Source organism: Rhinopithecus bieti, unplaced genomic scaffold (genome assembly GCF_001698545.2).
Source record: "Rhinopithecus bieti isolate Rb0 unplaced genomic scaffold, ASM169854v2 scaffold_28024, whole genome shotgun sequence".
In the NCBI taxonomy this organism is placed as follows: Eukaryota; Metazoa; Chordata; class Mammalia; order Primates; family Cercopithecidae; genus Rhinopithecus; species Rhinopithecus bieti.
Genome location: NW_016812359.1, coordinates 331,776 through 346,022, shown reverse-complemented (window position 1 = coordinate 346,022; position 14,247 = coordinate 331,776). Strand labels below are relative to the sequence as shown.

The 14,247-nt window shown below is 40.5% G+C and overlaps 1 protein-coding gene across 6 annotated transcripts in view; it reads right to left on the bottom strand.

The window, feature by feature from the left end:
• Positions 1-260: 260 nt before the first annotated feature.
• The window catches only part of CCL28 (C-C motif chemokine ligand 28), a 32,015-nt gene continuing 18,028 nt past the window's right edge, over positions 261-14,247 (bottom strand). For 4 of the 6 annotated variants that reach the window (XM_017895995.1, XM_017896000.1, XM_017896001.1 and 1 more), the window contains exons 2-3: positions 9,770-9,896; positions 261-3,175 (exon numbers count right to left, since the gene is read on the bottom strand). In XM_017895995.1, coding sequence (XP_017751484.1) covers positions 2,983-3,175; positions 9,770-9,896 — 320 coding nt within the window. In that variant the 3' untranslated portion in view covers positions 261-2,982. Of the gene's footprint in view, positions 3,176-5,076; positions 5,175-9,769; positions 9,897-12,314; positions 12,366-14,247 lie in introns of all 6 variants that reach the window. The other 2 variants (XM_017895998.1, XM_017895996.1) reach the window with 2 other exon arrangements.

Sequence of the window (14,247 nt, the reverse complement as noted above, 5' to 3'; positions counted from 1 at the left end):
TCAGGAGATTGAGACCATCCTGGCCAACATGGTGAAACCCTGTCTCTACTAAAATACAAAAAATTAGCTGGACATGGTGGTGCGCACCTGTAGTCCCAGCTACTTGGGAGGCTGAGGCAAGGGAATTGCTGGAACCCAGGAGGCAGAGATTGCAGTGAGCTGAGATTCACCACTGCATTCCAGCCTGGTGACAGAGCGAGACTCCATCCCCCCCCCCCAAAAAAAAAAAAAAAAATCTGGTTTCCCAGGCACACTATCTTCAAAGTTTCAATTATTTGCATCGCAGAAAAATCAGTTTTTAAAATATATCATGTAAACCTACTGTCATTCATAGCTACCCAACAACTGTGTAGCATTGCAGATCAAACTAGAAGAAACAAAATGGAAAATAATTAAAGTTACTAGTTGAAAGAATTAGACACCAGTGTTTTGGTATCTCAACTTTTATTAATGTTGGTTATTATGGTTAATTTAAAATTGTGGTTTATTATTTTAAGTTACTCTCATATTTTATGATTCTTTTCTTATTTAAAAGGCTTGTCTCTGCCACTTACTGTGTGATCTGGGCAAGTCATTTTACCTCTAAGCGCCTCAAGTTTCCTCATCCATAAAGTGGAAATACAAATACAAAGCTTGCAGAAATGTCAGGAATATAAATAAATTAAATGCTAAATAGTCAATGAAGGATATTAGGCAAAGGCCAGTTTTGGTGGCATTTTAACCTATGGAGACTCAGTGCCTCTGTGTGTCCCATTATCACCTCCAAGATATCCTGGCAACACCACTGCCTGGGACTAGCCAGCAGGGAGACCCAGGACACCTGCCACCTGAAAAAGTGGCTCCTGCTTTCTATTGGCTTTTTGTGAACACTGGGCTCTTACCTATCTCAAAGCCTCTATGGACAAAAAAGAGGCCAAAAGAGGAATGGCACAATGGTATCAACTCAAACGTGTGAGCCGGGCGCAGTGGCTCATGCCTGTAATTCCAGCACTTTGGCAGGCAGAGTTGGGTGGATCACTTGAGGTCAGGAGTTTGAGATCAGCCCGGCCAACATGGGGAAACCCCGTCTCTGCTAAAAATACATAAATCAGCGGGGTGTGGTGGCTGGGCACCTGTAACACCAGATACTTGGGAGGCTGAGGCAAGAGAATCACTTGAACCTGGGAGGTGGAGGTTGCAATGAGCTGAGATTGTGCCACTGCACTCCAGCCTGGGCAACAGAGTGATATTGTGTCTCAAAAACAAACAAACAAACAAACAAACACAACAAAAACGTGTAAGAAGGGTGGGAGAGGAGCTAGAAGATGCAGACTCCTTGTTTAGGCAGAGCGTAAAATCACCACACTGAGGACCGAACTCTGGGCCCCTAACTAGTGCTGCTCCAAGAACTGACTGCGGGAGGCAAAATGTTCTGGGCAGCAAGGCAGGCTTTTTGTTCTTTTCAGTATGAGAAAATTTCAATTCAAACAATGGTAGCTACTCAAACTAGATGTTTTTAAGTTATATTTAGTTTAAACTTTTCTATTTAGAAAAAACCCCTAATATTTATGAACTCTAAATGACAAAATAAGTATACAAATTCACATAGGAAATTCTTACCAAAAACATTAAACCTGAATTTGATTATAAGAAAATAACTAGGCCAGGCACTGTGGCTCACACCTATAATCCCAGTACTTTGGGAGGCTAAGGTGGGAGGATCGCTTGAGCCCAGAAGGTTGAGACCAACCTGGGCAACACAGTGAGACCCTGTCTCTACAAAAAATAAACAAAATTAGCCAGGTGTGGTGGGTATGCACCTAGTTCCAGACACTCGGGAGGCTGAGGTGGGAGGATTGCTTGAGCCCCAGAGGTTGAGGATTCAGTGAGCTAAAATCAAAATTGTGCCACTGCACTCCAGCCTGGAAGACACAGCAAGACCCTCCCTCAACAAAATAATATTAAAAATTTTTTAAAAAGTCAGAGGAATTTTCTTAGATTGAAAGACATTAAAGAAAAATAACAATTATTTGCAGTATGTATGTCAACCTTGATTGTTTATTGGATTAAAAAAAACTACATAAAATGCTCTCTAAATAGTTGGGCAAATTTGAATACGGAATATATGAGATGAAATTGTTAATTTTTTAGGTATAAAACTGACAATGTGATTAGGTAGAAACATGTCTTTATTTTAGAGTACATCAAGTTATAACACCAAAAAGAAACTAGGGGTGAAGTGCCATGATGTTTGCAACTTATTTTCAAATGGTTTAGCAAACAAGGTATATTTTAAAAGTTATAATATTTTATATAGAAACACATACAAAGAGAGGAGAGAGAAAGCAAATGTGACACAATATTAACAACAATTAATCTAGGTGAAAGATATATAGATGTTCATTGTACCATTCTTTTAACTTCTCTGTAAGTTTGGAAAACTATAATTAAAAAGTTGGGAGAAGTTATATCTTCTCTTTTTTAAGCTCCTCTTAAAATATTGTATGAAGATAAGCACTATTATTATTATTATTATTTTTAGAGACAGGGTCTCATTCTGTCATCCAGGCTGCTCACTGCAACCTCAAACTCTCCCAGACTCAAGTGATCCTCCCACCTCAGCCTCCCATGTGGCTGGGATCATAGGCAAGTACTATCATGCCAGGCTAATTGTTTTTTTGTTTGTAGAAATGAGGTCTTGCTATGTTGCCCAGGCTGGTCTCAAACTCCGGGACTCAAGTGATCCTCCTGCCTCAGCATCCCGAAGTGCTGGGATTACAGCTGTGAACTACCGTACCCAACCAGCATTACCTTTTCATTTCATCTTCCAGTTGAGTATATTATTGGCTACATTTGCATACCACACAATTGTTCATTTTTTAAAAAACAATATTTTGTTTTGTTCTGTTGTCTACAATAAGGAGAATTCAGATGATAAACTTACAACCAATCATGGCCAAGTCCACTTGAGGAATTGTCTCTGTAGATTCATTTGTAGACTCTCTAATAAGGAGTTTTATGGCCATATGTTTCGTGTTTCCCCTGATGTGCCCTGTTACTGTTCCTCTTGCTGTGGTGTCTCTTCCTGTGGCAAACGTTTCCTTTACCATTTTTCTTGGCTGCTTGCACTTTCATCCACTGCTTAACAGTATGGTTGTGCGGGCTAACACAGATTCTTCTGCGCTTGACATGAAGGCTGTTAGAAAGGGAAGCAAAAGAAAGTCACTGATAGAAAATATATATAAATAACCACTAAGTGACTTACCTGCAGCTCCCACTTTGGGACACTGTATTCCTAGAGACTAAATTCAGACTAAATTTCTGAATTCAGTGTAGAAATGAAGTGAATTCTAAAGCTGAGCACCACAATGTTCAATTTTGACTTCACAAGCACTGCTGCCTGTGGGTCCTCAGATATCAGCAGAGAGTATTAAAAGAAAGAGGAGGAGAAGAAGGAATTGGATGAGGAGCAGGAGGAGAAAAGGAACGAGAAAAAAGAGGAAGAAGAAAGGAGGAAAAGAGACAATAAAAACCAAGTGAAAACAATTATCTTCCTTGACTTCAAGCTTCACCCAACAAAACCAATTCATCCTCACAGCCCATCTCAAACACATCCTTAAGGTTTGTTTGAGGTTTTTCTGATCCATAAGGATTTGTAGATTCTCTCAGTTAGATGCTGTCCTTTTTCTCCTCTGATTCTCAATGAGAGTTACTTACCTCTTTTCTGGCACTTAGTTTATGCTGTCTTTTATCTGAATACTCATCTCATCTCTCCTACTGGAGATAAGTTCCTTGAAGGAGGAATCGTCTAGAAGTTTCTTGAAAAGGCCTTATTCAAAACTTTAATTTAAAACTTAAATTAACAAAACAAAACTAAGATATTCTAGGCATTCATTAACATTTTAATATGATATAGATCTATGACACAGTTCAGAATGTGCTTTCATTTTCATTTTTCTTTTTTTTTTTTTGGTTAGATGGAGTTTCGCTCTTGTCACCCAGGTTGGAGTGCAATGGTGTGATCTCGGCTCACTGCAACTTCTGCCTCCCGGGTTCAGGTGATTCTTCTGCCCCAGCCTCCCGAGTAGCTGGGATTACAGGTGTGCACCACCACACCCAGATAATTTTTGTATTATTAGTAGAGACGTGGTTTTACCACATTGGCCAGGCTAGTCTTGAACTCCTGAACTCAGGTGATCCACTCACCTCAGCCCCCAAAGTGCTGGAATTACAGGCATGACCACTGTGCCTGGCTCATTTTCATTTTTCTATACGAAGTTCTCACAGTGGGCTGGGAGAAGGCTAGGGCAGCATGCACAGTTTCTGGTAACTAGAAGAATTTTTTGTTGAAAAAGATATTGGTGACTTCTAATTTCCCCATGAGGGGTCATCAGCTCTTACCAAATGTCACAAATCCTGCTGCCTCTACATATACAGTATTTCTGTGTCCAGATAAATTGAAACTCCTGACCCTGTTCTTCAGGGAAAAAATAGAGGTGGAGTAGAGAGTAGGCTGCTATTTTTCTAGATGACCTAAGTTGAATCATTATCAGCTAATGTAGGGACTCCTGAAATGGGAGAAAAGTGGGGAGAATGGGGGGAAAGTAACAATGAACTTTAACATAATAAAGCCACCATGTGGGGAATATTAATTTGAAAGAAGTGGAGCATCTTAATAAGAGAACAATATATTGGCTATGTGTATTAGATAGAGAGTCTTCAAAAAAAAAAAAAAAAAACCACCTAATTCTCACTATGGTCGGTTGGTTTGCTATCATAGGAGAAAACGTGGCTGTACCACTGCTGCGTAGGAAACAAAAACAAACAAACAAACAAAAAACTGGCATTGAAGCTCCTACCCTTTCCAAAGGACTAAAACTCTTGCTTCTCCCTGTGATGTCAGAAAGAAACTGAGTAGATAAAGACTTCAGTGACATGCAGGCCAGGCACAGTAGCTCACGCCTATAATCCCAACACTTTGGGAGGCCGAGGCAGGCAGATCACCTGAGGTCGGGTGATCGAGACCAGCCTGGCCAACATAGTGAAACCCTGTCTCTACTGAAAATACAAAAATTAGCTGGGCATGGTTGCATGCACCTGTAATTCCAGCTACTTGGGAGGCTGAGGTAGGAGAATTGTTTGAACCTGGGAGAAGGAGGTTGCAGTGAGCCGAGATTGTGCCACTGTACTCCAGCCTGGGCAACAAGAGGGAAACTCTGTCTCAAAAAAAAAAAAAAGAAAAGATTTCAGTGACATGCAGATAAGCCCATAAGTTACACAGGAAAGAGCTAGGATTCAAGTCCATTATGAAAATAAGAGAGATGGCACTCAGGGAGGGGCATTGGCATCGGGGCTGAAGGAGAGAACCAGATGGAAGAGATACAGACAGAGGATTCACAGAGGTGGAGGACCATAGGAAAACACGCAACTAGCATGTGGGCTTTTTCAAAGACTTGCTGGTGACGCAAGCTCCCAATGTAATTCAACCAGGAAAAAAAATCAGCTACCAGAACACAGCTCCCAAATCTGAGATCCTATGATGTTTTAGAATCCTAAAGTTTAAAAACTTCTTAAATCTCTACTTGGATCCCATGTATTTTCCACCAGGATAGAAAGAGATGAAGTAATGTTGGAAAGGGGGCTGGCCTATTCCACATTCCTTCCCCTACTCGCAATTCCATAGTATTCTGATGGGCACCAATCCCCACCTTCCCAATGGTGAGTTTGTAGGTGGAGAGTTTTGACTGTAAGAAGTCATGAGGCCAATCCCTGATTTTTTCTTTTTTCTTAACCCACAGGAGGATAGCTGGAGATAGTCTGATGGATGTAAAGGGGTGGCCCTGCCAGAGAGATTATACCTTTAATATCCCCTAAACTTTATTTCTTTACCCATTCCTCGAAACACAACAACGCCTCACAACCACATCTGAAAAACTACTCAAGCCTTCCAGATAATTCTATTTAAAAACCTCACATTTTCTCACAATAGAAAATGTCTGTTTGATTAAGAATCCTCTGACCTCTGCCCAACATAAACTTTTTCTTTTGAGACGGAGTCTTGCTCTGTCACCCAGGCTGGAGTGCAGTGGCCCGATCTTGGCTCACTGCAAGCTCTGCCTCCCGGGTTCACGCCATTCTCCTGCCTCAGCCTCCCGAGTAGCTGGGACTATGGGTGCCCGCCATCACACCCAGCTAATTTTTTTGTATTTTTAGTAGAGATGGGGTTTCACCGTGTTAGCCAGGATGGTCTCGATCTCCTGACCTCATGATCCGCCCGCCTTAGCCTCCCAAAGTGCTGGGATTACAGGTGTAAGCCACCGCACCTGGCCATGATAAACAACTTTTTACTGTATTTATGTTCAGAAACATCCAGAAGCTCATTAATGAAGTCACTGTAGAGGAGTTTGAACAAGAAAACTGCTGTCTCAGGCATCAAAAACTACAATGACCATTTATAAAGTATAAAACAAAGGACCTATTTCTAGGCAGAAAAGAAAAAAAGCCTAATAAGTTTACTATACGTTGATTTATATTAATTAATTGTTATTAGTAATACATGCTACTTCGGAATTATATTTCCAGTGTTAGCAATGCTTTCTGCATCCTTTTTTTTTTTTTTTTTTTTGAGACGGAGTCTTGCTCTGTTGCCCAGGCTGGAGTGCAGTGGCCAGATCTCAGCTCACTGCAAGCTCCGCCTCCCGGGTTTACACCATTCTCCTGCCTCAGCCTCCCCAGTAGCTGGGACTACAGGCGCCCACCACCTTGCCCGGCTAGTTTTTCTGCATTTTTTAGTAGAGACGGGGTTTCACCGTGTTCGCCAGGATGGTCTCGATCTCCTGACCTCGTGATCCGCCCGTCTCGGCCTCCCAAAGTGCTGGGATTACAGGCTTGAGTCACTGCGCCCGGCCGCTTTCTGCATCTTAAACACTTTCTCAAATCTTAAAGTCTTTATACCCAGTCAGGGTTAAGGGACTACATTTTAGGTAAGTAAAGACATGCTCCATACTAAACTAATCTGAAAACAAGAGAATCTTTACCTATTTATGTTGAACATCAGGAAACACAACAGAGAGGATCTGTAATTTATGGTTAAAAAATACTACAGAGTTTAATTTTATTTGAGATTAGGTCATAGCAACTCTGTATTTTTTAGCTTTCTTAGCACAGAGGTCAATTTACAAATTATGCTTGAATAAAGTAAATATTTTTGGATCCAAGTGATTGGCTTCCTAGTACCTCTTTAATTAAAATTGAGTCCTTTTAAAATGAAGACTTATGTTTCTGATTATATTTTGCCTTATCACAGCAAAACATGATTTCTGTTCCTATGCCTTTCAGATCTCTGACACCTGCTTATCCCAAAGAAACATCCCTGAAAATCCTGTTACCAACAGCTTCCCTGGATAACCTCCAGAATCTGTCATATACACCCACAGAAACTTGCTCTGTTTTTTTTTTTCAAGCCTTTCTGGGAGTCCTATTGGAGCCCTTACAAGCTTCAAACTTCAAGTCTGAGGTGATATATGCCAATGAGGTGGAAGGAATTGAGAGGAGCTGAAAATTTGTAATTTCTCAGAGCAACTGGAGCAGGTTCAGACAGATTTAGTGCAGCTGTGTCCACTCGACACAAATATCCAGCTGTTTCTAACCACCTAAAGCATTGTCTATCCATGGATTGTCTATCCATGCATTGTCTATGAACTTTTTACTCTCCAACTATTATCAACAGTATTCTTTAAGATTAAATAAAGACTGGTAGAATCTCGGCCAGACATATACCAAGGAGTTTTTCGAAGAAGTTGGGAACTTGGAGCACCCCTCAGAATCCTCACTGGTATGTAGTCCCTGGAGTACCACAGGTGATGCTGGTTCCCAATGACTAAACCACTTGAGCCAATGGAGCCAGGTGGTGGCTTGAACTGAGATGCTGAAGAAATTATCAGTCTTCTCCGTTCTCCCACAAAGACACTCATGCTTAATGCAAGTTTGGATCAAGAATTGTTTCCTCCCCTACATCTGACCCTGAGTGTGATCTTTAAACTTTATTCGATCTCAGAACCGTTGAGAATCTTACAAAACCTATGGACCTTCTACAAATGCTCACAGGTTCATACACAAAAATTTCAGGAAGTTCACAGCCCCTAACCTGTTGAAAGTCTATCAACAGACATCTTACAAACTCTTCCTCTGAACTTTTAAGAACCCTTATCTTGGAGCAGTTTTTCCTCAAAATTGAATAATGGATAAATCCCTCTGAAAGGGGGTAAAATATATTTCAAGTTCCAGAGATCTTAAATCATTAAGATGATCTGCAGAACCCAGCTGGATAAAGAGTCCCCTGGAGACTCTAGGCAGACAGAACCCACTTTGTCACCACTGCATCCCCAGCATATAGAACAGTGCTTGGCGCATAATCATTAATTCATTAATATTTGTTGAATTCACTGAAAGAATAAGGTTTCTGAGTGACTCGGGAACTCAGGCATAAGCAATGGGTTTATTTATAGCCCAAATAAAGGAGCACCAAATGACTCACTAGCATCATCTGGAGCCACAAATGGTGTTGAAACCGGCATGCCAGGGAGATGCCTGATACTCAGATGCAGTAGAGTTTGGAGAGGCATTTTATGGTTAGTCCCACCACTGCTTTAGAATGACATTGGAGGTATACAGTGTTCCGAACTAAGAGACCTGGGTTCACATCCCGTTTCTGCAATTCATGAGCTGTACACAAGTGAACCATGTAACCTAAGTCGCAGCTTTCTCCTGTGCGTGATCAGGAGATCATTTATGCTTTTCTCACAGCATTGTTGTCAGAATCTAGATTTACTAAATACCAATGCAGTTCAGATGTTGGAGCCTCCATAGAGATGTTAAGTACATATACAAACAAAGCTTTTAATAACTGAGCCAGGGGCAGGGCTGGGAGGTTTCATCATGAGCCAACACCACAGAATCAAAAGCAGAGATTGGACTGGCATTTGTCATTGGATTGCATATAGCACTGTGACAGGTATAGATATTTACATGCTTCTTTTGAAACTTTTCTTCTGTTTTTGCCTTTTTGTTCTTGTGGTGGTGGTTTTTTGAGACAGGATTTAACTCTGTCACCCAGGTTGGGGTGCAGTGCTATGATCACGGCTCACTGCAGCCTCAAACTGGGCTCAATGATCTTCCCATCTTAGCCTCCCAAGTAGCTGGGACTGCAGGTGCATGCCACCACGCCTGGCTAGTTTTACAGTTTTTCGTAGAGATGAGGTCTTGCCATGTTGCCCAGGCTGGTCTTGAACACCTGGTCTCAAGCGACACCTCTGCCTTGGCCTCCCAAAGTGCTAGGATAACAGGCATAAGCCACCACACATGGCCTACCTTTTTGAACCTTATAATATGCTCCTGATGAATTCAGAAAGTAGAAATGACAGCAACCCATATACTGGAAAAGGTTAAAAGCCATGAAATATAACAGAGTCATCTTTTGTTTGGGGTTTTGTTTTGCTTAGGAAAGTCATGAACACTTTTTGGTGACTGGGGGAATTTAGTGCTAACCACAGCACTACAGGGTGGAAGTAGATGGTGCACTGGTATGGGGCTCAGGACATCTTTGGACAGAGAGACTATGAATTTACTCCAGGGAGCCTGGGGCCTAATGGACAGAATATTTACTCTTCCCTCCCTCGTTTGGATGACTGTTTGTATGTTGTAACCAAGCACAGCCTTTCCAACCTATTATTCGATGGTCAAGGAAATAATCATTGTGCAGGTTTAGACATCCTGGCTGAAGAGCACTCACATGACAGCAGCCAAGTCACAATCCCCATCAGCTCTCTGGATGCGACACATATTCACTCTTTCTAGAAGCCTTCTGGAAATGTGATGTGAAACCTCCGTGCAACAGCTGGAGGCAATGGGAAGTATGGCTAAAAGAAGAAAAGAAAGAAAATGTTAAGTCTTAACCGTTTATAGAACACTGGCATTGTTCTCATTTTAAAGATTTCAGAGAAACAGAATGTTAATCCACACAAACAAGGGGCAAACATGACTTTGTGAATATAGACTTGGGGCAGGACATGTCCCCACTTTCTGGAATTTAAGCTATATTTGTGAAAGAGAAAATGTAAATTTAGGCAAAGACACAAAACAAGTGAAAGAGATGAAAAGAATTACAGACAAGGATTCTAGTGGTACTGCAAACTGATCGAAGATGAAAGGAGTTAGGTCTGCACAGTGTTTCATGCATTTTGGAACTGGAAAAGTATCATTTGTTCAGCAAACATTTATTGATTGCCCATTCTGTGACAGGCCCTGAGCTCTACATTCAAAGTTGAAATAAACAAGGCATAATCTGTCCTTGTGATGCTTAGTAGTGCAGTGGGAGGCAGGCCATAAACAAATAATCCCAACACAGTAAAATAAGTGTTAAAGAGTTATGTTAAAAGTTATGGGATTACACATGAAAAAAGCCAGATTTAAAAGGCCATACTGTATGATTCCCTTTATATGAAAGATCCAGAATGGGCAAATCCATAAAGACAGAAAGTAGATTAGTGGTTGCCAGGGGCTGGGGGGCTAAGGGATGGAGAGGGACGAATGAAAGGAGGGGACAGGGAGTGACTGCGAACAGGTACAAGATCTCTTTTTGGAGTGATGGAAATGTGCTGGAATTAGATATTGGTAATCGCACAGTTCTGTGAATATATTGAAGACCACTGATTTTTTACTTTAAAATGGAGAATTTTATGGTGTGTGAATACCAGTTGTTCCTACATTTATTAATGCATTTATTTCCTAAAACTAATTGCTTCTTTCTTTAGCTATGCTGTGCTGCCTAAGTCAAACTCTTAATATCCTGAACAAGGTATTGGGTTTATCCACATATCCACCCATTCATTCATTCACCCATCTCACTATATGCGAATCACTATGCTAGACCCTGAAGGTAGAAAGATGAAGAGTTACTAGCCTCAAAGATTAGTTGTGACCCAAGCAACTCTAATAGGAAACGTACTTTCAGAAGCATGGTAGCAATTAAGAATCACAAGAAAATCTGTGTATTTAGGAATTTGAGTTATCTGAGTGCTGATATGAATTCAGTCTTAAGCCCGAAGGGTACCGGGGACCTATATATATACTTAGTAAAATAGATTGCATTTCTCAAATATTAATATAAACATAGGATGGGCTCAGCGGGAGATCACTTGATCTAAGTCAGATTAACATAAAAAGGCAAGAAGCAGGCCAGCATTTATTACATGTTAGTAGGTGCAACTAGTGCCCTCCAGAGGAAGCAGAAAATATAAGAGGCCAGGAAACAACTTTGGAGAGAACACGGGAAGTTAGGCAATGGAGAATGTAAACTGGGTAGTTCCGAATAGGGCAACTCTAAAATTCTGTTAGGTAACATCGCCCCCTAGAGGTTCCCTCCTGCAGCCTCCTGTCAGAATATTTCCATTTTTAAAAAGCCATCAGCTACTTCCATTTATTTCAATTATGACTCCAGAATTTCCATATAGGAGAGATTGTGGTGTGTCAATTAGGCTGAAAAAGATGATTATGTGACATTTCTTCAGCATTTACATAGTTTTGTTCAGATGATACTGAACAATGGTTGTTGGAGAGGTTGTTGGGGAGGCAAGCTGATAAGAGATCAGGGAGGCCAAAACCTGTCTGCAAAGACCACCTTGGTCAGGAATATAATGAAAAATAATCAGTTTATGTTCCAGAATTGGAGTTCACACAAACACAAACCTGTATGATGGAGAAGGGGTTCCCCTGAAGAGAAATATGTGACTATTACTGAAAATAAGAGAAGTCTTGCAGAGTGGGCTTGATAAAGCAACAGAGTCCAGAGGTATGAACGAGCAAGGATCGGAGGTATGCTGCAAGACTGCCTGATCCACCCCCAGCTGCCTCCCTAACCCCTCCTAGAGGTGTTCCCTTTGCTTTGGGAAGGACAAAGTCCAGCAGATCCACCTGGGAATTTCTCTGAAAAATGATTTGTGAGATCAGCAGATGCGTTGCCCAGCTGGCCTGAGAAGCAGGCACTGAGGTTAGCTCTCTGGAGGAAGTGGGCAACCACCAGTGGGTTTCAAATGGATCCACAGCAGCTGCCCAACAGAGGAACCACAAAACTGGGAGTAAGGTTTCTGATTATGCAAGGGATCAACCCTCCTACAGTATCAGACCAACTTCCCCCAGACTCTTAGAGGGAAAGTACCCCTCTCCAGGACCCACTTTGAGAATTGTCAAGAATATTTGGATTAAGAAATCCTGCAGCAACTTTGTAATTACTGCCAGGCAAGAAAGTGGGGACCCGGAACATCACAATTTCTACTCACCAGCCAGTGAAGCCCAGCGTATAGGAGTTCCATGGGTAGCATCTGATGTGTCTATGCAGTGAATTGAAATCAGTATTTAAATCATACTTGAATCAGTTTGCTCTGGCACTTTTGAGATTGTATCAACTTTTGCTCCATTAAAAATAATGGTGTGCTTCTGTAGAGTGTGTGTGAAAGAAAGTAGGGGGAAAATATTTCTAACAAAATAGAAAATGTGGCAAGGGCTATGTGATAAACAGAATGATATCTGGAACACTAAAAGGCAGAAGCAATAAATTATAACATAGAGACTTAGGTTCATCTTTATCAAGGTGGTGGCATTTGAGCTGAAAACTTGAAAATGGATAGAATATGAATAGGGCAGTAAATATAGAGGAGACAGTGGATGTAAAGATACAAATGTGGAAAAAGGCAGATTCATGCCAATTTGATTGGAATATAGAATTTATGAATGTAAGTTGTAGGAGGATGACATGAAAAGCATTTTGAGACCAGACAGCTTTATATTTTATACTAATAACATAAGTTCAGTAACCTTTTTCTATGGAAACTTTAAAAATCAAGACATGATAATTCACCTAAACTAATACTTCTGTGGAAATGTAGATATGAATAAATAAATGATGATTTTACTACTATTCTCCTTTCCTTGTGAAACATTTCAACACAGAGGAACTACCAAGAATAATAAAAACACCTATATACTCATCACCCAAATGTTATTAATGTTAAATATTTTCCATATTTGCCTTCAGTCTTATTTTTAAGTAACTGTTTCCAGTACTTTACTGTAACAAGCAAGGCTACAACAAACGTCCTAATGATAACAGACATTTATTGAGTTCTTACTCTGTGCCAGGCACTAGTGTAACTGCCATGTGTGAATTAATTTATATAATCTACACAGCAACTATATATAGAAGGAAGTATATTAATCACCATTTTATAAATGGGTAATAACATAGAGAAAAACTATATAACTTCCCCGAGATCAAAGGACCAAGAAATAAATGGTGGGGCTGGAATTTGAATATGCGTTCTGGCACTTTTTAGACCTTTTGGTTACACTTTATTTATTTATTTATTTTATTACAACTAAGATCTGAAAAATATTGTCTTCCCATTCATAAATATGGAATTATCTCTCTAGCTACTCAGATTTTCCTGGTCCTCCAAGATCTTTACAAAAAAAATGATACGTAAGTCATGCTGCTATAAAGACACATGCACACATGTTTATTGTGGCACTATTCACAATAGCAAAGACTTGGAATCAACCCAAATGTCCATGACAGACTGGATTAAGAAAATGTGGCACATATACACCATGGAATACTATGCAGCCATAAAAAAGGATGAGTTCGTGTCCTTTGTAGGGACATGGATACAGCTGGAAACCATCATTCTCAGCAAACTATCGCAAGAACAGAAAACCAAATACCGCATGTTCTCACTCATAGGTGGGAACTGAACAATGAGATCACTTGGACACAGGAAGGGGATCATCACATACCGGGTCCTATTGTGGGGAGGGCGGGGGGAAGGATAGCATTAGGAGATATACCTAATGTAAATGACGAGTTAATGGGTGCAGCACACCAACATGGCACATGTACACATATGTAACAAACCTGCACGTTGTGCACATTGTACCCTAGAACTTAAAGTATAATTAAAAAAAAAAAAAGTCTTAGGACACAGAGGTCAGTGAAAACCTTAACTGGTGGGAATGGAGAGAAAACAAACTGAGATAGCATTTTAGAAGACATAAGTTAAAAAAAGAAAAGTTTGAGGAACTGTCTACTGAAACATGTAATTTTTCCCATAACAGACAGTAAATTATAACTGAAAATTGTAAGTGACGCTTTCAGACTCTTGAATATTCCGTAAGTATAGGACTAAAGTCACAGATATGAACTTCTGTTGAATAAGG